Genomic DNA, 27,710 nt, shown 5'->3' on the forward strand with positions numbered 1-27,710 from the left:
TCCTCTTCTCTCCTCCCCTGTCTCCTCTTCTCTCCTCCCCTGTCTCCTCTTCTCTCCTCCCCTGTCTCCTCTTCTCTCCTCCTCTGTCTCCTCTTCTCTCCTCCTCTGTCTCCTCTTCTCTCCTCCCCTGTCTCCTCCCCGGACTCATTTTCTCGTCTCCCCTGTCTCCTCTTCTCTCCTCCCGTCTCCTCTTTTCTCCTCCTCTGTCTCCTCTTCTCTCCTCCCCTGTCTCCACCCCTGTCTCCTCTCCCTCTTCTCTTCCTCTCCTACCTCCTCTCCTCTACCTCCTCTTCCTCTCCCTCTCCTCTATCCTGTCTGTCCTGGCCTGCCCCTGTCATGGTGGTGTGTGGCTGACAGTGACTTTACGTCCAAAATGAAAAACAGGCAGTTGGGCACGTCGTCAGGGAGTATGAACATGACCAAGAGCACAAGCATCGGTGGAGACATGTGCAACCTGGAGAAGACGGACGGCAGCCAATCGGACACGGGCGTGGGCATGGTAGGCGGGGACGAGGATAAGAAGAGACGCTCCAGTATTGGTGCCAAAATGGCAGCAGTGGTTGGCCTCTCGCGGAAAAGCAGGAGTACCTCTCAGCTCAGCCAAACAGGTAGGCGTGCCTGAGTCACTTGGGATATGTATCCCTCTGTCCTTCCCTCTGTTCTCTGATGTACTGTACTACCACACTGTCTGTGTATCATGTCTTTCTGCCCCTTTCTCTTTCAATGAATGTCATATGATACCTCAGTTCTTTCCTTTTCCTCCAGTTTGCACATCTTTCAGTCTGCAGGAGTTCAGGATCCAGAGCTGGAAGGATGTCTAGGATGACATGAATGTGTTTTATCCTCATCACTTCTCTCTTTCTCCTAGATGATGACAATCCTACTGTAGAGACATTTTCCTTCCTTTCCTGAAACCCTTTGTTATGATTATTTTTATTTGCAGGAACAGAATTGTACAAGAAAACAACATGCAGAACATCGCAATGCATTGTTAATGATGTGTACGCGATGTTCAAGTAATGGTTCCGTTTCTTGTTTTTCGATACTGTGGTTTTGCAGTTACATTTATGTTTAACATGGCAGAGAGGTGGCTTCAGTTACATATGTTCTTTTTCTGTTCTCAGTCATGTTTTCAAGATACTCTACTCTTAAGGGCCTCCGTATCATGTAGCACCCTGGGTCTATTCATAGACTGACTGGTGGAGATGCAGCCGGTGGGAGAGAAACGTTTTACATTTGATTTAATTTGTGTCACAGTGTTTGTCATGAATACTCGAAGGAGAACCTCTTCTCATAGGTGTATCAGAACAGTATGAACTGATTATCATTGGATCGAGAGAGAGCAAGAGAAAGCAATAGAGAGCAAGAGAGAAAACGAGAGCGAGGGAGAGAGCGAGACAATGATGAAAACAGTCAAACCACCTAGCAAAGTGAGGCTAGAGGGTAACACATTGCCGTAGCCTCTCAATTAAAAAACTAAGCCAATTGAATGTACTCCTTCTGAAGGAAAGGACTGGTAAAGACCATTATTGCAGTGATTTACACCAATGGATGACCTGAAAATGTCAATCATCACAAGTTATTTTCATAACACGTTCCTCAGTTAATATCACACAAAGCAAAGCCCATGAATATAATGTTGGCTCTTTTTACATGGACTTCTATTGTTATTTTGAGAGAGTGGAACTTGAATGCAACAATAAAAAGTGCTGCAGGTGGGTGGATGGGTTGGTTGTCTTGGTCACGAGTTGTCCCTGATTGAGGTCTGGTCCATCTGTAGGAAAGTCAGCTTCAATCATACCCAAGGTCCTGAGAGGTGACGCTCTGCTGTCTCAAGGAGTCATTTGTTCACACCTTAAATGGCCTTTTTTTTGTCATCAAAATCTGTGTCCCAAATAACGCCCCATACACTATATGCTGGTCAAAAGTAGTGCACGATGGAGGGAGTAGGGTGCCATTTGGGACGCAGCCCAGGTCTGGGATGATTATGGTCAATGATCACTCCTCCCTTCTTCATCAGTCGTGTCCACTGAGGGTTGAACAGAAAGGGAGGTGGGGAATGAGTGTGTGTGTGTGCGTGCGTGTGTATATGTGTGTCACTCACGTGACGCTGCCTTACCCCTCCAACCCATGATTTGACAGGCACATGGCATGGGCCCCAGTCTTATCTCTTTGTAGTTTTAATCATTCCTACTGATTGCCCAGCAGTGCATCATTCTGTCATGGTTGCACCACAGCCCTGTCAGTAAAACCTTTCTCCTCCTTCGTCCCTTTTTGACTCGTGACTGAAGTGAGCTTCTGAAGTTCTTTGAGTGATTGACTTTGTCGGATATGGACAATATCCCTGATAGGGTCTCTAGATAGCATATCGTCATGTCTTTATCTGTTCACTTGTCTCTTCTCATTTCTAACCCCATCCATGATGTGGTTGTATAATAAATTAGTTGGCTATAGTGTCTCAATGGTTATTTCACAAAAGGCAAGTGCACAACTTCTCTGGAAATGAATGAGCACCTGCAAAAGTTATATTTGTATTTCTATCAAAAAGAATATTATATAAAAACATAAAAGCGACATGCAACAATTTCAACGATTCTACTGAGTTACAGTTCATATAAGGAAATCAGTCATCTGAAATAAATTCATTAGGCCCTACTCTATGGATTCCATATGACTGGGCAGGGGCACAGCCATGGGTGGGCCTGGGAGGGCGTAGTACCACTCATTTGGGAGCCAGGCCCACCTACTGGGGAGCCAGGCCCAGCCATTCAGAATTAGTTCCATACAAAATAACTTTATTACAGTCAGAAATACTCCTCAGTTTCATCAGCTGCCTGGTCGCTGGTCTCAGACAATCCCGTAGGTGAAGAAGCCAGATGTGGTGGTCCAGGGCTGGCGTGGTTACACGTGGTCTGCGGTTGTGAGGCCGGGTGGACGTACTGCCAAATTCTCTAAAACAACGTTGGAGGCGGCTTATGGTAGAGAAATTAACATTCAATTCTCTGGCAACAGCTCTGGTGGACATTCCTGCAGTCAGCATTGCCAATTGCACGCTCCCTCAAAACTTGAGATATCTGTGGCATTGTGTTGTGTGACAAAACTGTACATTTTAGAGTGCCCAGCAAAAGGTGCACCTGGGTACTGATCATGCTGTTTAATCAGCTTCTTGATATGCCACACCTGTCAGGTGGATGGATTATCTTGGCAAAGGAGAATTGCTCACTAACAGGGATGGAGACAAATTTGTGCAAAAAATTTGAGAGAAATAAGCTTTTACTATTTTTTATTTCAGGTCACTTTACATGTTGCATTTATGTTTTTGTTCAGTATATATATACAGTGAGGGAAAAAAGTATTTGATCCCCTGCTGATTTTGTACATTTGCCCACTGACAAAGAAATTATCAGTCTATAATTTTAATGGTAGGTTTATTTGAACAGTGAGAGACAGAAAAACGCATGTCAAAAATGTAAAAAAAAATTGATTTGCATTTTAATGAGGGAAATAAGTATTTGACCCCCTCTCAATCAGAAAGATTTCTGGCTCCCAGGTGTCTTTTATACAGGTAACAAACTGAGATTAGGAGCACTCCCTTTAACCTCTATGGGACTGGCGGGACGAATTCGTCCCACCTACGTAACAGCCAGTTGAATCCAGTGGCGCGATTTTTGAAACGTTTGAAATACTATTACTTCAATTTCTCAAACATATGACTATTTACAGCTATTTAAAGACAAGACTCTCGTTAATCTAACCACACTGTCCGATTTCAAAAAGGCTTTACAACGAAAGCAAAACATTAGATTATGTCAGGAGAGTGCCCAGCCAGAAATAATCAGACACCCATTTTTCAAGCTAGCATATAATGTCACAAAAACCCAAACCACAGCTAAATGCAGCACTAACCTTTTATGATCTTCATCAGATGACACACCTAGGACATTATGTTATACAATACATGCATGTCTGTTCAATCAAGTTCATATTTATATCAAAAACCAGCTTTTTACATTAGCATGTGACGTTCAGAAAAAGCATACCCCCCGAATTTACTAACAATTTGCTAAATTACTCACGATAAACGTTCACAAAAAGCATAACAATTATTTTAAGAATTATAGATACATTACTCCTCTATGCACTCGATATGTCCGATTTTTAAAATAGCTTTTCGGATGAAGCACATTTTGCAATATTCTAAGTACATAGCCCAGCCATCACGGGCTAGCTATTTAGACACCCAACCAGTTTAGCCTTCACCAAAATCATATTTCCTATAAGAAAAATGGTCTTACCTTTCCTGTTCTTCGTCAGAATGCACTCCCAGGACTTCTACTTCAATAACAAATGTAGGTTTGGTCCCAAATAATCCATCGTTATATCCAAACAGCGGCGTTTTGTTCGTGCGTTCTAGACACTATCAGAATGCTAAATCACGGTCGTGCGCATGGCGCAGAACGTGACAAAAAAATTCTAAATATTCCATTACCGTACTTCGAAGCATGTCAACCGCTGTTTAAAATAAATTTTTATGCAATTCATCTCGTAGAAAAGCGATAATATTCCGACCGGGAATCTGCAATTAGCTAAACAGCCGAATGAAAATACTCCACGGGGGCGAATCGCGCACGCGCCTAATTCAATGGTCCTCTGATGCGACACTTGGAAAAGGAGATAATGTGTTTCAGCCTGAGGCTGCCTCGTCATCGTTCAGGTTTTTCCCGGGTTCTGAGAGCCTATTGGAGCCCTAGGAATTGTCACGTTACAGCTAAGATCCTGACTCTTCAATAAACAGAAGCAAGAACAACAACACCTTGTCAGACAGGGTACTTCCTGCATGAAACCTTCTCAGGTTTTTGCCTGCCATAGGAGTTCTGTTATACTCACAGAAACCATTCAAACAGTTTTAGAAACTTTAGGGTGTTTTCTATCCAAACCTGAACAATAATATGCATATTCTAGCTTCTGAGTTGGTGTAGGAGGCAGTTAAAAATGGGCACATATTTTTTCCAAAATTCTCAATGCTGCCCCCTAGCCCGTAGAGGCTAAGAGTGTACTCCTAATCTCAGCTTGTTACCTGTATAAAAGACACCTGTCCACAGAAGCAATCAATCAATCAGATTCCAAACTCTCCACAATGGCCAAGACCAAAGAGCTCTCCAAGGATGTCAGGGACAAGATTGTAGACCTACACAAGGCTGTAATGGGCTACAAGACCATCGCCAAGCAGCTTGGTGAGAAGGTGACAACAGTTGGTGCGATTATTCACAAATGGAAGAAACACAAAGAACTGTCAATCTCCCTTGGCTTGGGGCTCCATGCAAGATCTCACCTCGTGGAGTTGCAATGATCATGAGAACGGTGAGGAATCAGCCCAGAACTACATGGGAGGATCTTGTCAATGATCTCAAGGCAGCTGGGACCATAGTCACCAAGAAAACAATTGGTAACACACTACGCCGTGAAGGACTGAAATCCTGCAGCGCCCGCAAGGTCCCCCTGCTCAAGGAAGCACATATACATGCCCATCTGAAGTTTGCCAATCAACATCTGAATGATTCAGAGGACAACTGGGTGAAAGTGTTGTGGTCAGATGAGACCAAAATGGAGCTCTTTGGCATCAACTCAACTCGCTGTTTGGAGGAGGAATGCTGCCTATGACCCCAAGAACACCATCCCCACCGTCAAACATGGAGGTGGAAACATTATGCTTTGGGGGTGTTTTTCTGCTAAGGGGACAGGACAACTTCACCGCATCAAAGGGACGATGGACGGGGCCATGTACCGTCAAATCTTGGGTGAGAACCTCCTTCCCTCAGCCAGGGCATTGAAAATGGGTCGTGTATGGGTATTCCAGCATGACAATGACCCAAAACACACGGCCAAGGCGACAAAGGAGTGGCTCAAGAAGAAGCACATTAAGGTCCTGGAGTGGCCTAGCCAGTCTCCAGACCTTAATCCCATAGAAAATCTGTGGAGGGAGCTGAAGGTTCGAGTTGCCAAACGTCAGCCTCGAAACCTTAATGACTTGCAGAAGATCTGCAAAGAGGAGTGGGACAAAATCCCTCCTGAGATGTGTGCAAACCTGGTGGCCAACTACAAGAAATGTCTGACCTCTGTGATTGCCAACAAGGGTTTTGCCACCAAGTACTAAGTCATGTTTTGCAGAGGGGTCAAATACTTATTTCCCTCATTAAAATGCAAATCATTTTATAACATTTTTGACATGTGTTTTTCTGGATTTTTTTTGTTGTTATTCTGTCTCTCACTGTTCAAATAAAACTACCATTAAAATTATAGACTGGTCATTTCTTTGTCAGTGGGCAAACGTACAAAATCAGCAGGGGATCAAATATTTTTTTCCCTCACTGTATATACAGTTCAAGTCAGAAGTTTACATACACCTTAGCCAAATACATTTAAACTCAGTTTTTCACAATCCCTGACATTTAATCCTAGTAAAAATCCCCTGTCTTAGGTCAGTTAAGATAACCACTTTATTTTAAGAATGTGAAATGTCAGAATAATAGTAGAGGGAATGATTTATTTCAGCTTTAATTTCTTTCATCACATTCCCAGTGGGTCAGAAGTTTACATACACTCAATTAGTATTTGGTAGCATTACCTTTAAATTGTTTAACTTGGGTCAAATGTTTCAGGTAGCCTTCCACAAGCTTCCCACAATAAGTTGGTGAATTTTGGCCCATTCCTCCTGACAGAGCTGGTGTATCTGAGTCAGGTTTGTAGGCCTCCTTGCTCGCACACACTTTTTCAGTTCTGCCCACAAATTTCCCATGGGATTGAGGTCAGGGCTTTGTGATGGCCACTCCAATACCTTGACTTTGTTGTCCTTAAGCCATTTTGCCACAACTTTGGAAGTATGCTTGGGGTCATTGTCCATTTGGAAGACCCATTAGCGACCAAGCTTTAACTTCCTGACTGATGTTTTGAGATGTTGCTTCAATATATCCACATCATTTTCCTCCCTCATGATGCCATCTATTTTGTGAAGTGCACCAGTCCCTCCTACAACAAAGCACCCCCACAACTTGATGCTGCCACCCCCATGCTTCACGGATGGGATGGTGTTCTTTGGCTTGCAAGCCTCCCCCGTTTTCCTCCAAACATAAAGATGGTCATTATGGCCAAACAGTTCTATTTTTATTTAATCAGACCAGAGGACATTTCTCCAAAAAGTATGATCTTTGTCCCCATGTGCAGTTGCAAATCATAGTCTGGCTTTTTTATGGCGGTTTTAGAGCAGTGACATCTTCCTTGCTGAGCGGCCTTTCAGGTTATGTCGATATAGGACTCGTTTTACTGTGGATATAGATACTTTTGTACCTGTTTCCTCCAGCATCTTCACAAGATCCTTTGCTGTTTTTCTGGGATTGATTTGCACTTTTCGCACCAAAGTACGTTCATCTCTAGGAGACAGAACACGTCTCCTTCCTGAGCGGTATGACGGCTGCGTGGTCCCATGGTGTTTATACTTGCGTACTATTGTTTGTACAGATGAACGTGGTACCTTCAGGCGTTTGGAAATTGCTCCCAAGGATGAACCAGACGTGTAGAGGTCTACAATTTTTTTTCTGAGGTTTTGGCTTATTTCTTTTGATTTTCCCATGATGTCAAGCGAAGAGGCACTGGGTTTGAAGGTAGGCCTTGAAATACATTCACAGGTACACCTCCAATTGACTCAAATGATGTCAATTAGCCTATTAGAAGCTTCTAATTCCATGACATCATTTTCTAGGATTTTCCAAGTTGTTTAAAGGCACAGTCAACGTAGTGTATGTAAACTTCTGACCCACTGGAATTGTGATACATTGAATTATAAGTGAAATAATCTGTCTGTAAACAATTGTTGGAAAAATGACTTGTCTCATGCACAAAGTAGATGTCCTAAACGACTTGCCAAAACTATAGTTTGTTAACAATACATTTGTGGAGTGGTTTAAAAACAAGTTTTAATGACTCCAACCTGAGTGTATGTAAACTTCTGACTTCAACTGTGTGTATATATATATCTAGATCTATATTATCATGTTTTCCTACAAGTCAGGCAGGCCTGTCCATGTCAAGATCTTGCTGAAAAAATACACACACACACACACACTTCCCCTTTCAGCTCAAATCTTAAGAGCATATCAATATTTCACTCAATGCTTTTAGGTGCATCAGCATGAGTATGTCCGTGTGTCCGTCTCTCAAATCTTTGTCTTGGTTCTGAACCAACCAATGGATTGAGATTCTGCCATGTGGTCCCCCTGCGATGCACTCTCTCTCTTTGGCCTACTTTGTTGTTGCTTTACCCAGAGGCACTGGCCGCTGACTTGAGGGGCGCATTCAAAGGATGGAAGCCATGTGGAGGGATAGGAGCAGTTTGGCCTCACAGAGGTTTGTCTGACTGACAGACAGACAGACGTACAGCGGTTGTTCCCAAGTGGGCATCAACAGGTCACGTGCAAACAAACACACACACACACACACACACACACACACACACACACACTTTGTTCCTTTCATTCTTTTATCTTAGACGATGGTATTTGTTCTTACTTAAAATAGCTCCGTGTAACAGATATAAAGTTCTCACGTGTTGATCTTTAGATATTTCTGCAGAATGGACTGTCTTACTGAAGCAGGCATGTAATGTATTATCCTTGTTATTCGCTATTCTGCCGTGTTAATTCAAGGTTACCATAAGGTTGAGGTATCATATCATATGAACATGTTGGTGTAATTAATCATGTTGTGATAGCTGCTTCATAGGGCTGAGGTTTTTCTGTGTGTGTATGTGCGTGCGCTTGTGTTTGTGTGCGTGTGCTTGTGTGTGTGTGTGCACATGTGGGCGTGGCGTTACTCATGACCAAGCTGAAACACAGAGTTGATTTATAACGTTCGATTGTTTCACACCTCGTTCAGCAGTCTGGTAATTACACTCTAGCCTCGGTGGAGAAGACTCTAAATCCCTATACCTCCTCCTCCCCAAATCTGCTTCAGCAGAAAAAAACACACTTTAGTGCCTCAAATTCTGCAAGCCATTGGAAAATTGTTGCTGTGTCTATTGCCTTATGCAGTGTTTCAAATGTACCGATATTGTAACTAATAAAATGTGATATGTTCAAATAGGACAGGTAGGGTAATAAACATGATCTCCAAAACTTAACCAATCTGTCATATTTACTATCTCAGCATCTTTCTAGGCAAGTTGTCATAAAACGTGCTGATAAAGATAGTGTCGGCAGTTACAGAATTGCATTGCCATCTTGTGATCTCAACGACACTTGATTAATATGCATTCTGGCCCAGAAACATCTGCATCTTGCTATTGTACTTTCTTCAGGTCATGTGTGAGAGCAACATTTCAAGATTATGTTATAATGCTGTAATTGCGTCAAATGGTTGTTTTATGCAACAGAATATAAGGTTCTTACAACTCTATTGTGTCTGTGTGAACTGAAAGTGGGCCTCTGGGAGATTTAACACTGACAGGAGATTTACGATGTCTTTGGGTGATACCGCATTCCAGAGCATGAGTTAATGTTTCTGTACTGGGGTACCAGGGGGAGATGGCTCCAGTATGGATTTGTGGGGCCAGGCCCTGAGGACAGTTTTTACAGCAGATGCTGTCAGCCGTGAATTATATGTATCTTTCATACAAATCTTAACCTTGTGACCCATTCCATACATCTGTTGTTTGTCATGTAGACTGAAGGAGGATGGACTTTGCTATAAAATACTGTGGCTCAAACCAGCTGGTTGAGTTCTCAGTGATCACCTCCAGAGGTGATTACTGACCAGCTCCATTACTGCACTAATTAAATAATAAAGTTTGATTGTTTTGAAGAAATCTAAAAGTCTCTCCTTTTGATTACAATAATTCCACCACACAGGTCAGACTGTAAGGCATGTATGATTGACCTAGTCCGTATTGTCTTGCAGCACAAATAGTGAGTATTGTCCCAAGCCCTCCCTGGGTTGTCTCTCTATGCTGTTCTGTTAACACTCTGAGTCCTGATAAAGTCTGTCTGGGAAGTAGCAGAGTCTTTCTCCAGTCTGAACATACTGATGGCTCACTTGGTGTTCAGGCAGAGCTGCCATGCTGGAGATGTTATATCTCATTCTGTTGGAAAAGCATTAGAGAGAAAGAGACACACAGAAGTAGTCCAATATGCATTGTGTACATACCAGCCGCACCACTTATAGATTGGAATGTAGATATGGTGCTCTACTGTCCCTCAACTAAGTGTCTGTTCTAGGCTGTAAAATAGCTGAACTTTGAGCTTCTAGAGTCCAGAGGAGGGTAATTCATCTTCTCCTAATCTGGGCTCCAGTCTCTCTCTCTCACACACACACACACACACACACACACACACACACACACACACACACACACACACACACACACACACACACACACACACACACACACACACCACCCCCTTTTAGAGCTGGTTCCTAATTCATCTCAGAGGAGGCCAGACACATAGTGTTGGATGATGCATGGAGCACCACTGCTCCCAGGTAGCCTACACTACACTGAGGCTGCCGCTATAACGACTGCTGCTATAACGACTGCTGCTATAACAACTGCTCCGATAATGACTACTCCGATAACGACTGCTCCGATAACGACTGCTCCGATAACGACTGCTGCTATAATGACTGCTGCTATAACGACTGCTGCTATAACGACTGCTCCGATAACGACTGCTCCGATAACGACTGCTCCGATAACGACTGCTGCTATAACGACTGCTGCTATAACGACTGCTGCTATAACGACTGCTCCGATAACAACTGCTCCGATAACGACTGCTGCTAAAATGACTGCTGCTATAACGACTGCCCATAACGACTGCTGCTATAACGACTGCTGCTATAACGACTGCTGCTATAACGACTGCTCCGATAACGACTGCTCCGATAACGACTGCTGCTATAATGACTGCTGCTATAACGACTGCTGCTATAACGACTGCCCATAACGACTGCTGCTATAACGACTGCTATAACGCTACCTCGTGCTCTCTTTGTCCCCCCTCTCTCCCTTTCTCTCCCTCTCTCTCATCACAAATGTGGGGCTCTGGTTAGTACTGAATTATCTGTAGGACAGTACATCTGCAATGACCTAGCTGGAGTTTATATTCACTCTGAAACTTTTCGCTTTTACTAATCACACTTCACAATTTCATTGTGATTTGTGGACTGATTTCTGATGTAGTTCACAGACACTGACTGGAGAATGCATTTTTTTCCAGTTAGAGAGGGGCTTGTCAAGCAATGCGGAAAGAACCGGAAAGAACCACAGTGACAACTGTTACTAACCCAAGGAGACAGAGCAATTTGAGTCAAACCTTTACTTTTATGGCACTGGACTTAAAGGAAAGATTCACCCATTTTGAATGTTGTATCGTAGTTGTGCATCTCTGAGTGATCTATCGATTCCCGGGGTCATTGAAGGTTTTCATGTCATATGATGCAAAACGCGTCATACCGCCTGTATTTCTGCCTGCTTGAACGGTGAATATTTCGGATATATGAAAACATGAAATGACCCCAGGAATCGATAGAACATCAGTCAGAGATGCACAAATACAATATAAGACTCAAAATGGGTGAATCTTTCCTTTAACTTGTTTTATATGTTAACTCTATCTTATTCTCATCGTTCTGAGTCTGCAGTTTTGCATTTCTACAAAGGATTTCTTCAAAGAAAGGTTTGTATTAGGATCAATGTTGATGTACCGAACATCTTTCAGAGTGATTATTCACAAGGCAGTGAATGTCTTATTGATATTGCTTTTGAATGAATAACTTAGTGTTGTCTAATGGCACATGTGTCACGCCCTGACCAGGTGAACTCGGGGATATTGGGTCAGGGTGTGTCATGTTAGGTATTTTTCCTTGGTTTTTGTTTTGTTTACGTTTTAGCCTTGTGTAGGCTATAGGTGGGAAATTCTAGGTTGGGTTCTGTCGATTCCCAATCAGAGACAGCTGTCGCTAATTGTCTCTGATTGGGATCACATTTAAGTGCTGTTTTCCCCACGCTGTTTGTGGGGTGTTGTCTCTTTGTTTTGAGCACGTAACGTATCGACAGTTTTCTTGATTTTGTGTACATGTTTAATTCCAGTGTGTTCAATAAACATGTGTTCGCTCCCAGCTGCGTTTTGGTCCGCTTCCTCGTCACCAGGCGACGATCGTTACAGAACACCCCACCAACAACGGACCAAGCAGCGGAGGAGGGCTGGCAAGGACAAGGAGCAGCACAAGGAGAGGCACCAGGAGAAAGGCTATCTGGAGTCATGGACTTGGGAGGAAATCCTGGATGGGAAAGGACCATGGGCTCAAGCTGGGGATTATCGCCGCCCGCAGTGGGAGATCGAGGCGGCGAGAGCTGAGAGGCGCTGGTATGAGGAGAGGGAGCGCAACGGACACGGGAGGCAGCCCCACAATTTTTTTGGGGGGGGGCACACGGGGAGATTGGCGGAGTCAGGTGGTAGACCTAAGCTAACTCCCCGTGCTTACCGGAAGCAGCGTGGCTCTGGTAAGACACCGTGTTATGCTGTGGAGCGCACGGTGTCCCCAGTGCGCGTTCAAAGCCCGGTGCGCTACATACCAGCCCCCCGCAAGTGCTATGCGAGTGCAGGCATCGAGCCAGGGCGGATGGTGCCAGCTCAGCGCGTCTGGTCTCTGGTGCGCCTCCTCGGTCCAGGTTATCCTGCGCCGGCATTGCGCACTGTGTCTCCAGAGCGCTGGGAGGGTCCAGTTCGCCCAATGCCTGCTCTCCGCCCGTGCCGGGCCAAAGTGGGCATTCAGCCTGGAGTGTGGGTAAGGAGTGTCCGTACCAGAACTCCAGTGCTCCCCCACAGCCCGGTTTATCCTGTGCCTCCTCCTCGGACCAGGCCTCCAGTGGGTCTTCCCATCCTGGTCCGTCCTGTGCCACCTCCCAGGACTAGGCCTCCGGTGGGTCTCGCCAATCAACAGTCGTCGGAGCTGCCCGCCAGTCAACAGTCGTCGGAGCTGCCCGCCAGTCAACAGTCGTCGGAGCTGCCCGCCAGTCAACAGTCGTCGGAGCTGCCCGCCAGTCAACAGTCGTCGGAGCTGCCCGCCAGTCAACAGTCGTCGGAGCTGCCCGCCAGTCAACAGTCGTCGGAGCTGCCCGCCAGTCAACAGTCGTCGGAGCTGCCCGCCAGTCAACAGTTGTCGGAGCTGCCCGTCAGTCAACAGTCGTCGGAGCTGCCCGTCAGTCAACAGTCGTCGGAGCTGCCCGTCAGTCAACAGTCGTCGGAGCTGCCCGCCAGTCAACAGTCGTCGGAGCTGCCCGCCAGTCAACAGTCGTCGGAGCTGCCCGCCAGTCAACAGTCGTCGGAGCTGCCCGCCAGTCAACAGTCGTCGGAGCTGCCCGCCAGTCAACAGTCGCCGGAGTGGCCAGACTGCGCTGAACTGCCGGAGTGGCCAGACTGCGCTGAACTGCCGGAGTGGCCAGACTGCGCTGAACTGCCGGAGTGGCCAGACTGCGCTGAACTGCCGGAGTGGCCAGACTGCCCTGAACTGCCGGAGTGGTCAGACTGCGCGGAACTGCCAGACTGCCCAGACTGTCCCGAGCTGCCAGACTGCCCTCCGGCCCAGCCCGTTCCTGCTCCCCGCACCAAGCCAGTGGTGCGTGTCCCCAGTCCAGTCCGGCCCGTCCCTGCTCCCCGCACCAAGTCAGTGGTGCGTGTCCCCAGTCCTGTCCGGCCCATACCTGTTCCCCGCACCAAGCCCACGGTGCGTGTCCACAGTCCTGTCCGGCCCGTCCCTGTTCCCCGCACCAAGCCCACGGTGCGTGTCCACAGTCCTGTCCGGCCCGTTCCTGTTCCCCGCACCAAGCCCACGGTGCGTGTCCACAGTCCGGCACGGCCCGTGTCCGGTCCACCGGTGCCCAATCCTGTTCCGGTCGACGGCTCCGCTCCGGAGCCTGAGCATGCCGCTCCACAGTGGTCCAGTCCGGGCCAGAGGGGTAGGGTTAAGGTGAAGGCGGGGGAGAGAACACGCCCGGGGCCAGAGCCTCCACCGAGGGTGAGGCGCCCACCCGGGTCCCCCCCTAATAGACTTAAGTTTGGTGCGCCGGGAGTACGCACCGTTGGGGGGGGGGGTTCTGTCACGCCCTGACCAGGTGAACTCGGGGATATTGGGTCAGGGTGTGTCATGTTAGGTATTTTTCCTTGGTTTTTGTTTTGTTTACGTTTTAGCCTTGTGTTAGCTCTAGGTGGGAAATTCTAGGTTGGGTTCTGTCGATTCCCAATCAGAGACAGCTGTCGCTAATTGTCTCTGATTGGGATCACATTTAAGTGCTGTTTTCCCCACGCTGTTTGTGGGGTGTTGTGTCTTTGTTTTGAGCACGTAACGTATCGACAGTTTTCTTGATTTTGTGTACATGTTTAATTCCAGTGTGTTCAATAAACATGTGTTCGCTCCCAGCTGCGTTTTGGTCCGCTTCCTCGTCACCAGGCGACGATTGTTACAACATGGTACAACAGGTGCTCCATGTGCTTTGCGTTGTCCATGATGTTAACTGATGTCCTTGTTTTGCCTTTTCTGTCACAAATACATGATGGCTTTTGTTTCGAATTCAATAAAAACCAAGTTAGACACGATAATGTAGCCATAGTTACAGAAAAACAAGACGGCCAAACAAGCTGTTTTGAGCATGCAGAGCAGGACACGTGTGAGTGAGCTGACTGGGAGACCTGTCTTTTGGCACACGTCTGTCCCATGCGCCCGTCCATGCCTACCGAACCAACGTGGCCACTTTTATTATGTGTTTTTGTCTCGATCATGTTCTTCCGTCAGTACATTACAGTACATGTCTTCTTGTTTAAGTGGTACTACTTAACACTCTTTGTGGTTGGCGTGATGACTCTGTTGATTGGAGTTATGGTGCTGGCAACACCAGGGGTCATGTTCACCGTGTAGGGAACACTAGCAAAACGTTGCAAAATGAAAACAAACTGTTCTCAGTATTGGACAGACAGTACCTCTCCATTTTGGACTGTTGTGTTTTTGGGTATTCTGGCATGGGTACATATAATGTTTGATGTACAAGTAACTGCCAAATGAAACGGAAACGCAAACATAAAGTGTCTGAATAGGGAGAATGGGGGTGTGCTTGGCCCTCCTTTTCCTGTAGTCCACGATTATCTTAATAGGGCATTGGGCCACCATGAGCCAGAACATCACCTATCACCTCTACTCATTTGGTGTTTTGTTGATGGTGGTGGAAAGCACTGTCTTAGCAGCCACTTACAAACCCTTAACCAACAATACAGTTAATAATAAGTGTTCAAGTATTTACTAAATAAACTGAAGTTAACAATAAATTTTTTTTAAAAAAAAGAAGAAAATAGAAAAAGAAATAATTAAAGTGCAACAATAAATAACAGTAACGAGGCTATATACAGGGGTACCTGTACAGAGGTAGCTGAGGTCGCTCACCTCAAATTAGACAAAGAGTTTTTCTTCAATGAGTCAGAGGGGAGGGATTTACTATAAACACCCGAACAGGCCCAGATCCCCGTCATTCGCTGGAGAAGGACACTGAGATTTCGCGGAAAAAGATCAGGGTGCCTTGTGATGATCAGGCGACGAGTGGCTAATTGCCTTTGCCTTCTGTCCTGCTAGCTAACATTCAATCGCTGGAAAATAAATGGGACGAACTGAAAGCACGTATATCCTACCAACGGGACATTAAAAACTGTAATATCTTATGTTTTACCGAGTCGTGGCTGAACGACGACATTAAGAATATACAGCTGGCGGGTTATACACTCTATTGGCAGGATAGAACAGCAGCCTCTGGTAAGACACGGGCGGGGGCCTTTGCATATATGTAAACAACAGCTGGTGCACGATATCTAAGGACGTTTCGAGGTTTTGCTCACCTGAGGTAGAGTATCTCATAGACTGGGTAACCATTTGGTTAACTGTTCAGCAGTCTCATGGCTTGTGGGTAAAAGCTGTTAAGAAGCCGTTTGGACCTATACTTGGTTCTCCAGTACCGCTTGCTCTGCGGTAGCAGAGAGAACCGTCTATGACTAGGGTGGCTGGAGTCTTTGTCAATTTTTAGGGCCTTCCTCTGACACCGCCTGGTATAGAGGTGCTGGATGGCAGGAAGCTTGGCCCAAGTGATGTACTGGGCCGTACGCACTACCTCCTCTCCTGAGGTGGAATAGGCGTTGTCGTGCCCTCTTCACGACTGTCTTGGTGTGTTTGGACCATGACAGTTTGTTGGTGATGTGGACAACCTGCTCCACTACAGCCCTGTCGATGAGAATGGGGGCGTGCTCGGCCCTCCTTTTCCTGTAGTCTACGATCGTCTACTTTGTCTTGATCACGTTGAGGGAGAAGTTATTATCCTGGCACCACGTTGCCAGGTCTCTGACCTCCCTATAGGCTGTCTCATCGTTGTCGGTGATCAGGCCTACCACTGTTGTCTGAAAACTTAATGATGGTGTTGGAGTCATGCTTGGCTATGCAGTCATGGGTGAACAGGGAGTACAGGAGGGGACTAAGCACACACCCCTAAGGGGCCCCAGTGTTGAGGATTAGCGTGGCAGATGTGTTGTTATCTACCCTTACCACCTGGGGGCGGCCCGTCAGGAAGTCCAGGATCCAGTTGTGATGAGGTTTGAGGGCACTATGGTGTTGAACGCTGAGCTGAAGTCAATGAATAGCATTCTCGCATAGGTGTTCCTTTTGTCCAGGTGGGAAAGGACAGTGTGGAGTGCAATAGAGATTGCGTCATCTGTGCATCTGTTGGGGCGGTACGCAAATTGGAGTGGGTCTAGGGTTTCTGGGATAATGGTGTTGATGTGAGCCATGATCAGCCTTTCAAAGCACTTCATGACTACAGACGTGAGTGCTACGGGTCGGTAATCATTTAGGCAGGATAACTTAGTGTTCTTGGGCACAGTGACTATGGTGGTCTGCTTGAAACATGTTGGTATTACAGACTCGGTCAGGGAGAGGTTGAAAATGTCGGTGAAGACACTTGCCAGTTGGTCCGTGCATGATCCAGTGAAGAACAAATTCTTATTTTCAGTGATAGCCTAGGAACAGTCGGTATCCAATCAATCATATCCAATCAAATGAATTTACCACAGGTGGACAATCAAGTTGTAGAAACATCTCAAGGATGATCAATGGAAACAGGATGCACCTGAGCTCAATTTCGTGTCTCATAGCAAAGGGTCCGAATACCTTTTATTTTTAATACATTTGCAAAATTTCTAAAAACCTGTTTTTGCTTTGTCATTATGGGGTATTGTGTGTTAATTACAGAATATTTGTATTTATTTATTACATTTTAGAATAAGGCTGTAACGTAACAAAATGTAGAAAAAGTCAAGGGGTCTGAATACTTTCCGACTGCATTGAATGTATCCCTTATTTACTCAAGTGTTTCCATTATTTTGGCAGTTACCTGTTTGTGTTATTGTTAACTAGAAGTTGCTCTGGATAAAGGTGTCTGCTAAATGACTATTAAAATAATGACTAGTAAGGTTTTCCCCTGTTGCCTCACTCGCTCCCTAAGCTGTGTGGTCTTTTTCGGTTTCTTTCTGCTGTTGACTGTGTTGCCATTTGTTAATAGGTCACCTCATTACAACATCCAGGTTACCTTTATAGTGCACAACTTTTCACCAGGGCCCATAGCTCTGGTCAAAACTACTGCACTACATAGGGAATAGGGTGCCATTGAATCATAGAAAAGGGATGATCCATCCATCAAGCAGCTTTTCCATTGGCCAATCAGCTTACATAGCATAACACTGTTGTTTGTTTGGTAAACATCTCATCCACTGACAGCCTGTTAGTCTGTTAGCTTGGAACGTGACTCACCTCACGCCCCTTCCCCTAGCATATGGCTCCCGTGTCACCGAGTCAGCTCCTCTCCGACCACAGACTGACTGACTGCCCACAGACATTCAACTCAGCTGTGCTAAACATATACTTCCCCTATCACTCACTCACTCACCACGGTTTTAACCATTACTAAAGATATGTTCTGTTTCTGTTCTCGTCTGCTTGACTGTCCTCCCACTCTGTGTTCCAATGTGTAATAATACTGTTTTTCAATGAGGAAGAGCTATGAGCAATCTGTAAAAATGTATTATTTGATGCCTATATCCTCTTAGTCACCAACAGTTGGGTTTTTGAATGTCCTATTCATTCTGGGAAGTGTTCCTGTTTTCATTTTAACTAGTATTTTGTTTAATGATGACATATCCATGATATTGCCTTCACAGGCCACATGTCACTCAAACAAAACAGTTTGTTTTCATTGGTCTGATGTATGATATTTTGCATCATAACACTACGGATGCATATGTATACTGTATGAGAGAGTGGAACGTGAAACGTTATCTTGTCTCTGAAAGCCATCCCATGGTTGTCATAAGATCTCTCTCTCTCTGATTCTCTCGTTTTCGCTCTCATTCTCTCTTTTTCTCTCTCACCATCTCTCCCTCTCTGTCTGTCAGTGTATTCACACCACTGAGTACAGGTAGTCACTGTGCTGCTGCTGTCTCTATACAGCTCAGTGTGTTCCTACTTCACCTTACCTTGTGTGTCCACCTCCACACACGTCACACTTTCCTCACAAACTGATGAAGGTGTGAACTACATACTGTAAGCTCTGTGTGTGTGCGTGCGTGTGTGTGCGTGTGCGTGCGTGCGTAACGGGTGGTGTGTTGAAAACACTTGTGTGACCTTGCCTGAGACCTGAAGGATTACATTGGTACCTGGAAACAACGCGTAGGGCTAATGTGTGTTAATGACTAGGGCTCAATGTCAGTCTTAATGTAGCTCTGACAAGTATCCAAACCATAACTCTCTTTTACGCTCTCTTCTTCCCAGAAATCTGCCTCTTTTGGTTTCCTTGGCGTCAGTGGACTTTCCATCCTGTAGTTCCTCTGACTGTAACTGTACAGTTTACCTGACTAACTGACTGACCTCTGTGAAATGGAATGAGCTGTTGGATCAAACTGAGATACTGATCTCATCTCCATACCTTGGCTTCCCCCCCACCCTATATGTATGTCATGTGATCTAATCTGATGTGATTTGAAACAATACAATATGACACAATATCATTATGATTAGTCTTCAAATCCGTTCTCCTTTATGAAGCTAATTGTGGTTTCCGTTTGTGGTCACCAGGATGAGCTGAATCAGTCCTGTAGTGTTGGTGTGGCAGATGGCAGGTAGCTCTCAGAGCCAGGAGCTGGAGGAAAGCTGTACTTACCCACCACCAGGGCTGCTGTGTGTGTTTGTGTGTGTGTATGACTGTATTGTATCAGTTGTCATTATAGCCCTAGCTGTATGGTCTGAGGGCTGCTGTTGTGCCGGTCTGTATGACGGTGGTGGACTGGGCATTAGAGAGAGATGAAACAGAGGGGACAGGACAGCTCTATTAGGCTGTGTTTACACTCTGCAGACTGACTGGTTCTGTTTCTCTGTCTAACGCTTGGCTTCACCCTGCGCCATCAATCACACACGTTTTATTCCCCAAAGACCAACCAGTCTTTGATGTCTTTATGTTGCTGCTCACCACCCGCGTCACATCAGGGTTATTATGCCCCGGACTTGCTGTTATCATCTGATGAGTAGCGTTCTTTAGATTCCCGTCGTGTGAGGTGCTATTATTTCCCCGACTATCTGACGTCTTTTTGCTGTTTTGATCGTAATAAAACACATATCTCTGTCTGTGAAACAATGACTAATACATCTTTAAAACTATTGTACATGTTGTTGGGAAAGAGTCAAAGATGTTGAGGCGGTCATTGCTGTACAGTCTTATAAGGTAGAAGGTCTATGGACTTCCAGACCACGGTCAGAATGCATATTGAAAGTGTTTCAGGTGCGCTTGATTTGAAGTGTGCAATATAGCATCTGTTCCATTGTACCAGGGAAACTAAATCAAACAAAGACCAAGTATTTGAAAGTATTTCACATATGTTCTGTATTTGACCCAAGTCTGTGGGCATCTACTTTACACTAATTGATCAGCGGTGCTTTAATGCTCTGTTAGGATAGTGTTGGACAGAGAACTGATTACAGAAATGAAGATAATGTGGAGCACAGTTCATTTCTTCACCAGCTGTCATTTAAAAGAGTTGAAATTACCTTCTATGCTTTATACTAACGGCCGACTTTTAACTTGCTGCATTAATTAATATGAATTACTTCAATAAAGAGAGACCTTTTCTTACCCATGTGCAGTATATTTCACAATTAATGAGATTTCAGCACCTGGCTTTCATTTATTGACTTTTTGTCCTCTGAAAGGAGTGCGATGTGCACTCTATTTGTGGACACCAGATCTACACAGAAAGACATGTGGGAAATAAACCAACTAGCTATGTAATCAACCTTATTTTCTTCAGATGAGTCTGTGCATTGTATTCAACAGCTTGGTCATTGGTCTTTACGTCATCTCTTGGGACTGATCCTTGGTTGGGTGGAAGGTGGAGGGTTGGCTACACCGAAGGTGCTAAAGTTGTGGCACACGGCACTTGGACAACGTGTTGTTTTCGTTGAACGCCAATCACAGTCACTTGGTCAGTGAGACACGTGCCATTCCACTTACCAGAACGTCTGGCCCATTCCTCTGAATCTTTCACACCCTTGTTTTACACTAGCTCTGGGTTGTTATGGTAATGCTGCTTGTACGTTGCTAGGTAAAGACATATCAAAGTTGTGTAACTTTATACTGTAGATATTTTTCCACACTAAGACCTTGTTTGTGGGTTACTTATAATGTTTATATATCAGCTCCAATCTGATGCATCTCTTACAATCTGCCACTCAGGTGAATATTTTCCATTTAGACAAGTCCGACCTGTCATAATCCCCACACCAACCTCATGGTTGAAGGATTCTTCACAGGGAAGAATAAGTGTCTTCAGAGGGATCGTCTGATGCACTGTTGTAATCTACCTCTCTGCAAGTCCTTTACTCTTTGAAACATATAGAATGTCGTTGGGTATTCTTCGTTCTATAGAACTAATGGAACAAGGGATCAGGGGTCAGCCAAGCATTCAGTAGAGTACTAGAGCTCTGAGACCATCAGAACACATCACCCTCTGCCATGTCAAGTGACGAGGCTATTTAACAAAACTGCACTTATCGCTGTCTTCTGTCTTCTTCCTGTAGTGATGAGTGTGTCACGCTCTGGAATGAATCGTCCAGCAATATAAAGATGCACTTACTTTTGGCTTGTTAGTGCGACCTCACTCATTATAATGATCCAATAATTATTGGTGCCACTCCGAAACATGAAGCCTCTGGCTCTCAGAGCCGGATCACCTTCCTCAACGTTAATGGTGTGTGTCTGATGGTTGTGATACGTAGGGGGAGGTGTTAGCAGGATCCTCATTAATACACAATGACTTGTATTCTGACTTTAGTGCACTTAAAAATGTAAATGTCTCCCGTTAAGAACAATTCAGGATTTACACGAAAGAGTTTAGTAAGCATATCTCAACTCTCACTCTGGTCGAATCATTATCATATTCCAAACTGCTACAGTCAGATGACGCATTAAAATGACCCAGTTGGTTCAGGCGGTGTTCTTCTCTTCTGTCTAATTTCCTTTACTAGTTCATCTGACCTAGATGAGAACATGTCATTTAATGGACAAAAGGGGAAATTGGGCAATTTTGTTTCGTGGAAATAGGTTGCAGTGTTTCTCTTAGTGAGGACTTTTATTCCCAGTGAGGGACTGTAGCCCAGAGGTATGCTATATTTAAAGGAGAGCAGCTCACTGCTTGTTCAGTAATTGGCCAGTACTGTGTCTATTCTGCCAGTTTCTCTGAGAAAAAGCACAGCAGTTGGTTTTCTGACAAGATAGTTACAACAGCACAATTTAGCTGTCTGTTGTTTCAGTGCTAACCTGCCTCTACAGACACTTTGGCTCTCTCTTCACCAAGCCTGATGTCCTAGATTGTAAAGGCATGTGGGAGAGATGCCCTATATACCAATCTAATTTGACTGTGCTCAGAAACTTTGTAAAGGGTCTTAGGAACAACCTGTGTGATCTGGACTGAAGTGGTTCTGGATGGATGGTCCAAGCTGGTCCAAGCTGATCCAAACTGGTCCAAGCACACACACTCCCAGTACTGAAGTGAGCAGAGGATGTCTGTTGCCTCAGGTTGAAGAGAGAGATGCCAGAGGTGGCCATAATGAACTTCAAACAGCCCATGTTGTAGCGTAGGTGCTTGAAATGATGTTGAAGGAAGTGATGTCTCAAAGACAAGAATTCGGTTGATAGCCATTTTGTGAGATTCTCTCAATTCTCTCAATTATTTAACAGACGGTAAATTTGAACTATCTCTAGTGAATTCTCCTTCGATAATGGCAATAACTTCAGCACCGCTGTGCTGATGATGCACGGGTATCTAAACAGAGAGTGGGATAGCTGGCTACATGGGGTTTGCTGCAATCTTTGGTGGAAAAACACTGAAGAGAACGGCGCTGCTGGGGACCGTGGGGGTGGGAGGGGGATAGAGATCTATCACGTGAACTGTGAGTGACTGGCATGTGGCCAACACCCCCCCTCTGTGGAATAGCTGTTCAGGGTTGTTTATGCCCCTAATGACTGGCTGTCACAGGGACCTCAGTGGCTCTGCGTTTGTGTGTGTGTTTGTGCATGCGTGTGTGTGTGTGTGTGTTTGTGCATCCGTGCGTGTGTGTGTGTGTGTTTGTGCATCCGTGCGTGTGTGCGAGAGAGGAGCCAGTGAGGTTCAGTGAGTCGTATCTCTGGGTAGAGCTCCTTTGCCTGGAGAGGCAGCCGAGGTGCGCCTGAGCAGTGAGCCCTCTGATTGGCTGAGGAGGATGCAGCTTGCCCCCCCCCCCCTTCTTTTCCCAATTGCGTTAGAAGAGGAGAGGGATGGAGAGGAGCTGAGTAGCAGGCACATAGCACAGAGCACTAACACGGAGCAGAGAAGCAAGAAAGCTCTCTCTCAACCCAGTCTCACTCTACGCAGCACAGGATGACAACACAAAGAGCTACATCAGAGAGCCATTCTGCTACAGTACAGCTCCATGTTCTGCTCTTGGGCTTCAGCGTTCAACCAGTTCTTCAGTTATCCTCTCGGTGCACGGTAGAGCTGTCTGGAGACCTGTAACCTCAGCTAGAAGGCGACTTGACTCAGGTGATCAGTGGGTGATCAGTGACCATGGGTAGGCAGGGGCATGATGCCACTGCAGCGGCTGGCGCTCCGGGGTCCGGGATACGCATGCAGCGTTCCCAGAGCAAGATGAGCCTGTCTGCGTCGTTCGAGGCGCTGGCCAACTACTTCCCCTGCATGAACTCCTTCGACGAGGAGGACGGAGGTAAGACGAGATGGCTCTAACCCTGGGACACTGAGGCAGACACACAAAGCTTCTGCTGCTGCTGGAGGGAGAGAGGGAGCAGAGGGATGGGATGGGGGGATGGAGAGGGGCAGCGGGAAGAGAGGGAGCAGACGAAGGGCTGGAGGGGTGGAGAGAGATGGAGCGGGGGATAGAGGAGAGGGAGGGATGGACTGATGGTTGACTGATGACCTGACGGGGGAGAGGGAGCACGGGGAGGGTGGAGGCTGTCGTAGTATTAGCGGTGGTACAGTACTGTGTTGCTGGTGGATGGGCATGCTCAGTGTGTTTTTGTAGAGGCTTCTTTTACTTCAGTAGCTACTTCCCTGTTCGTGTCGTTGGCTACTGCTTTAGATCTGATGTTCAGTTCTGAAACACTGTCCGGCACCCTCATTGACTTCACTTACCAATAGCAAGCATGCTTGTCTTGTCTCGATTGGAATGAATCACTATTTGTTTTGGTGTGGGCGGTAGAATAGATTTAGATATTGTGTTGACCACGTCTCCAGTGTCGAGTGTGTGTGTTTGTAGCTGTTTTATTTCTGAGTGGGTGTTGAGAATATGTTTGATAATCCAGATAGGATGTTTTCATAGAACAAGGTTAGGGGGATTGTATTACCCTCCTCCTATAAATAGACTTTAATAGACTCCTCTGAAATAGACATGATCCACTGGAATGTTGAGATAATACGGTAGAAATGTCTCCAGCCCCCTTCATCTCAATCTCCTTTCTGGGTAGATACTGACTTTAATGCTTCCTTACCTGGAGTTACAGGTACTAGAGTAGTCGACCCAAAATGTGCGTCCAATCAAGTTGCTGTTCACACACATTTCTCCCAGATGACACTGTACTGATGATGTTTGTAAACAGTCATTTGATTGGACGGAAGTGACACTGCAGGTGAATCTTTGATGTGTAGTTTAACATGTTACGTGAAGACAGTATCTTAGAGTAGGACTCCAGCAGAGAATAACTCCTCAAATGAAGCTTTTGTTCTAGCATCTAGATGGGCTCTGGGAAAATCACATTTTTTAAGAACATATATCTCTACCACTCCAAAGTGACGCATTTTGATTGAGGAGTGTTTCACGGCTAGGGCTGGATGCACTGCAGCATTTTCTAAATGCTTTACATTTTTTTTCTGTCTTTCACAGATCCTTATCTCTTTGCAGAATACAAATCCCTTTTAGTGTTATATGGAGTTTAATGATGTGTATGGAAAGCACTTTCAATGGTAGTAGCTTCATTTGACTGACTAGATCTGTCTGGGTGAGCTTTAAAAAAATCCACTCCGTAATCTTTTTAATACTCTACCTTAATAACAAATCATGACAACGGCAAAGCCTGTGGGGGGGGGGGGGGGGGGCTGGCTCATGGCACATACAGTCTCATCATAATCACACACCTTCATTCAGCATTAGGTATAAACTGCATCATTAAAAACAGTTGGCTGGCCATTAAAAAGCGATTTCATAGATTAGCTTCTCCTCCTTTATTAGTATTGCCATCCATAATGAGCTCAGATACGTACAGCCATATGCATGCTAGCCACACTACATACAGTGGTCAGGTTGAGCTTTGATTCAGCTGAATGAATGTTCATTGATTCATTCAGCTGATCATTCAGCACATCGCTCATTGATTGTGTTTAGGTGGTCGCTGCATGGCGGGATCCTGACTGTCTGTCACACTGGCAGTTCTTTAGATGCCTTTAAACGTCACGGTCAGCTTCTCTGAATCCAGTTTGCTTTGTCAGTGCTGAGGAGAGGATGAGGAGGCGGATGTCATTGAATAGCTGAGATGCCAGGGTTCTGGCCTCAGCGGTGAGGGCCTGCCTGAGTAATAAAGGCGTATCTTCCTCTGATTCTAAGAGTCAGTACTTCCTGTGGATGGGAGACAGGCAGACAGACAGGAAGTGAGAGAAGCTGCAGGCAGGGACAGTAGTCAGAGTATAATTAAGGCGTTTGAAGATGAGCATATTCTTGGCACAAATCACACACACACAAATTATAAGTTACAGTGAGGGAAATTGCATTAAGAATAATATAAATATATGCCAGATTATTTTCTGTTTATTTGAACACAGAGAATGGAGAATTGTTGAGCGGTCTTCAAACTGTAAGAAGTCTTGGTTATAGAGGGCTTTATTACCCCCTCTGTGTGTTGCCCTCAGAAAGGTTGTTCCTGTGATAAAGCAGAACCACTTTTACATATGTAAACATTGAGTGAGGAACATTCACTCTCTATGTTGACATGCATTCCCTGTCCAGTGGTCATGCCTGACACAAATTAGCTCTATTTACGTTTGTTCTCTTTACCCTGGTTGTCCTCCGAGTTAAACAATAACAGTGCTTGAACTCAATAACTCTGCTTCCTGCATTCCTTACTGAGAGACAGACAGAACCATTAGTTCACCTTTTACCATTTCACACTTTTAATTAGTTCGCTGTACCCCTTATGCATTTTTCTTTAGTTCTCTGCAAAAAGCCCTGTCATGTGACTTGTGTAGAGCTCTGCAGTGGCCGACTTGTACCTGCTCCTACAGTTACCTCCAGTATATCCCTCTCCAGACTTGTACCAGTACCTGCTCCTACAGTTACCTCCAGTATATCCCTCTCCAGACTTGTACCAGTACCTGCTCCTACAGTTACCTCCAGTATATCCCTCTCCTGACTTGTACCAGTACCTGCTCCTACAGTTACCTCCAGTATATCCCTCTCCAGACTTGTACCAGTACCTGCTCCTACAGTTACCTCCAGTATATCCCTCTCCAGACTTGTACCAGAACCTGCTCCTACAGTTACCTCCAGTATATCCCTCTCCTGACTTGTACCAGAACCTGCTCCTACAGTTACCTCCAGTATATCCCTCTCCAGACTTGTACCAGTACCTGCTCCTACAGTTACCTCCAGTATATCCCTCTCCTGACTTGTACCAGTACCTGCTCCTACAGTTACCTCCAGTATATCCCTCTCCTGACTTGTACCAGTACCTGCTCCTACAGTTACCTCCAGTATATCCCTCTCCAGACTTGTACCAGTACCTGCTCCTACAGTTACCTCCAGTATATCCCTCTCCTGACTTGTACCAGAACCTGCTCCTACAGTTACCTCCAGTATATCCCTCTCCAGACTTGTACCAGTACCTGCTCCTACAGTTACCTCCAGTATATCCCTCTCCAGACTTGTACCAGTACCTGCTCCTACAGTTACCTCCAGTATATCCCTCTCCAGACTTGTACCAGTACCTGCTCCTACAGTTACCTCCAGTATATCCCTCTCCAGACTTGTACCAGAACCTGCTCCTACAGTTACCTCCAGTATATCCCTCTCCTGGCCCTCCAGGTCCCACACAGCTCCAGCCACGTCCTGGCCATGTGCCCTACACAGGGCCTGCTGTCACATAGATTGGAGGTGTTCAGCGGGTCTAAAGGGGGCAGTCAGCTGTGACATTGTATCAGTTGGGGGAGGTCAGACACAGAATTGTCCTAGGTGGAACAGAGGGATGGAGGGGGGAGAGAAAGAGAGGGAGAGAGAGAGAGACTCTAAGCTAGAGCAAGAACCCATTCATACATGAACGCACGCACACACACACACACACACACACACACACACACACACACACACACACACACACACACACACACACACACACACACACACACACGCACACGCGTATGCACAAACAACTGTTTTTTTTATATATTTCTGTAGATACTGTAATATGGCACTTTATGTTTAATAACTCTCTTTGCTAAATTATCACATGGAAGTTGCAGTGCCTTGGTAGCACTGAGAATAGGGTGCATGATGTTGTTGGTAGAATTGCCATAGAGTGGAAGTGTGGTTTTCCTGTTGATGACTTCAATGAGACTTCTCGTAATAAGTGAAAATGCTATGTCTACAATTAACCTACTGTACGTAATTCGAAAGCAAAGCACACACTTGAGGGCAATGTATTGACTATTTCTCCACCCTGCTCTCTTTCCCTCTCTCTTTCCCTCTCTCTATCTCTTGCTCCCGCTCTGTCCCTCTGTTCTGTCCAGAAGCCGGTGGGAAGAAACTTCGTAGCACCGTGCAGAGGAGCACAGAGACGGGCTTGGCCGTAGAGATGAGGAGCAGGATGACTCGGCAGGCCAGCAGAGAGTCCACCGACGGCAGCATGAACAGCTACAGCTCCGAGGGAAAGTAAGTGAAGTATGACGCATATCAATGTGATAATGTACACCCCCCCAAAAAACTGGGTTTTAGGTCAAATGTAGGTTTGGGGTGCTCATTTGAATTTCCTGTCTTTTTTGGGGGATCTTGCC

At 45.6% G+C, this 27,710-nt stretch overlaps 1 protein-coding gene across 1 annotated transcript in view; it reads left to right on the plus strand.

Moving 5' to 3' along the window:
- Nucleotides 1-27,710, plus strand: part of LOC115180921 (regulating synaptic membrane exocytosis protein 2) — a gene marked incomplete in the record, with an annotated part of 190,891 nt that overhangs the window by 158,297 nt on the left and 4,884 nt on the right. Inside the window, 2 exon segments of the mRNA XM_029743071.1 lie at nt 358-608; nt 27,447-27,588. Of these exon segments, the coding sequence (XP_029598931.1) occupies nt 358-608; nt 27,447-27,588 (393 nt within the window).

This window comes from Salmo trutta, chromosome 3, assembly GCF_901001165.1.
Source record: "Salmo trutta chromosome 3, fSalTru1.1, whole genome shotgun sequence".
Classification (NCBI taxonomy): Eukaryota; Metazoa; Chordata; class Actinopteri; order Salmoniformes; family Salmonidae; genus Salmo; species Salmo trutta.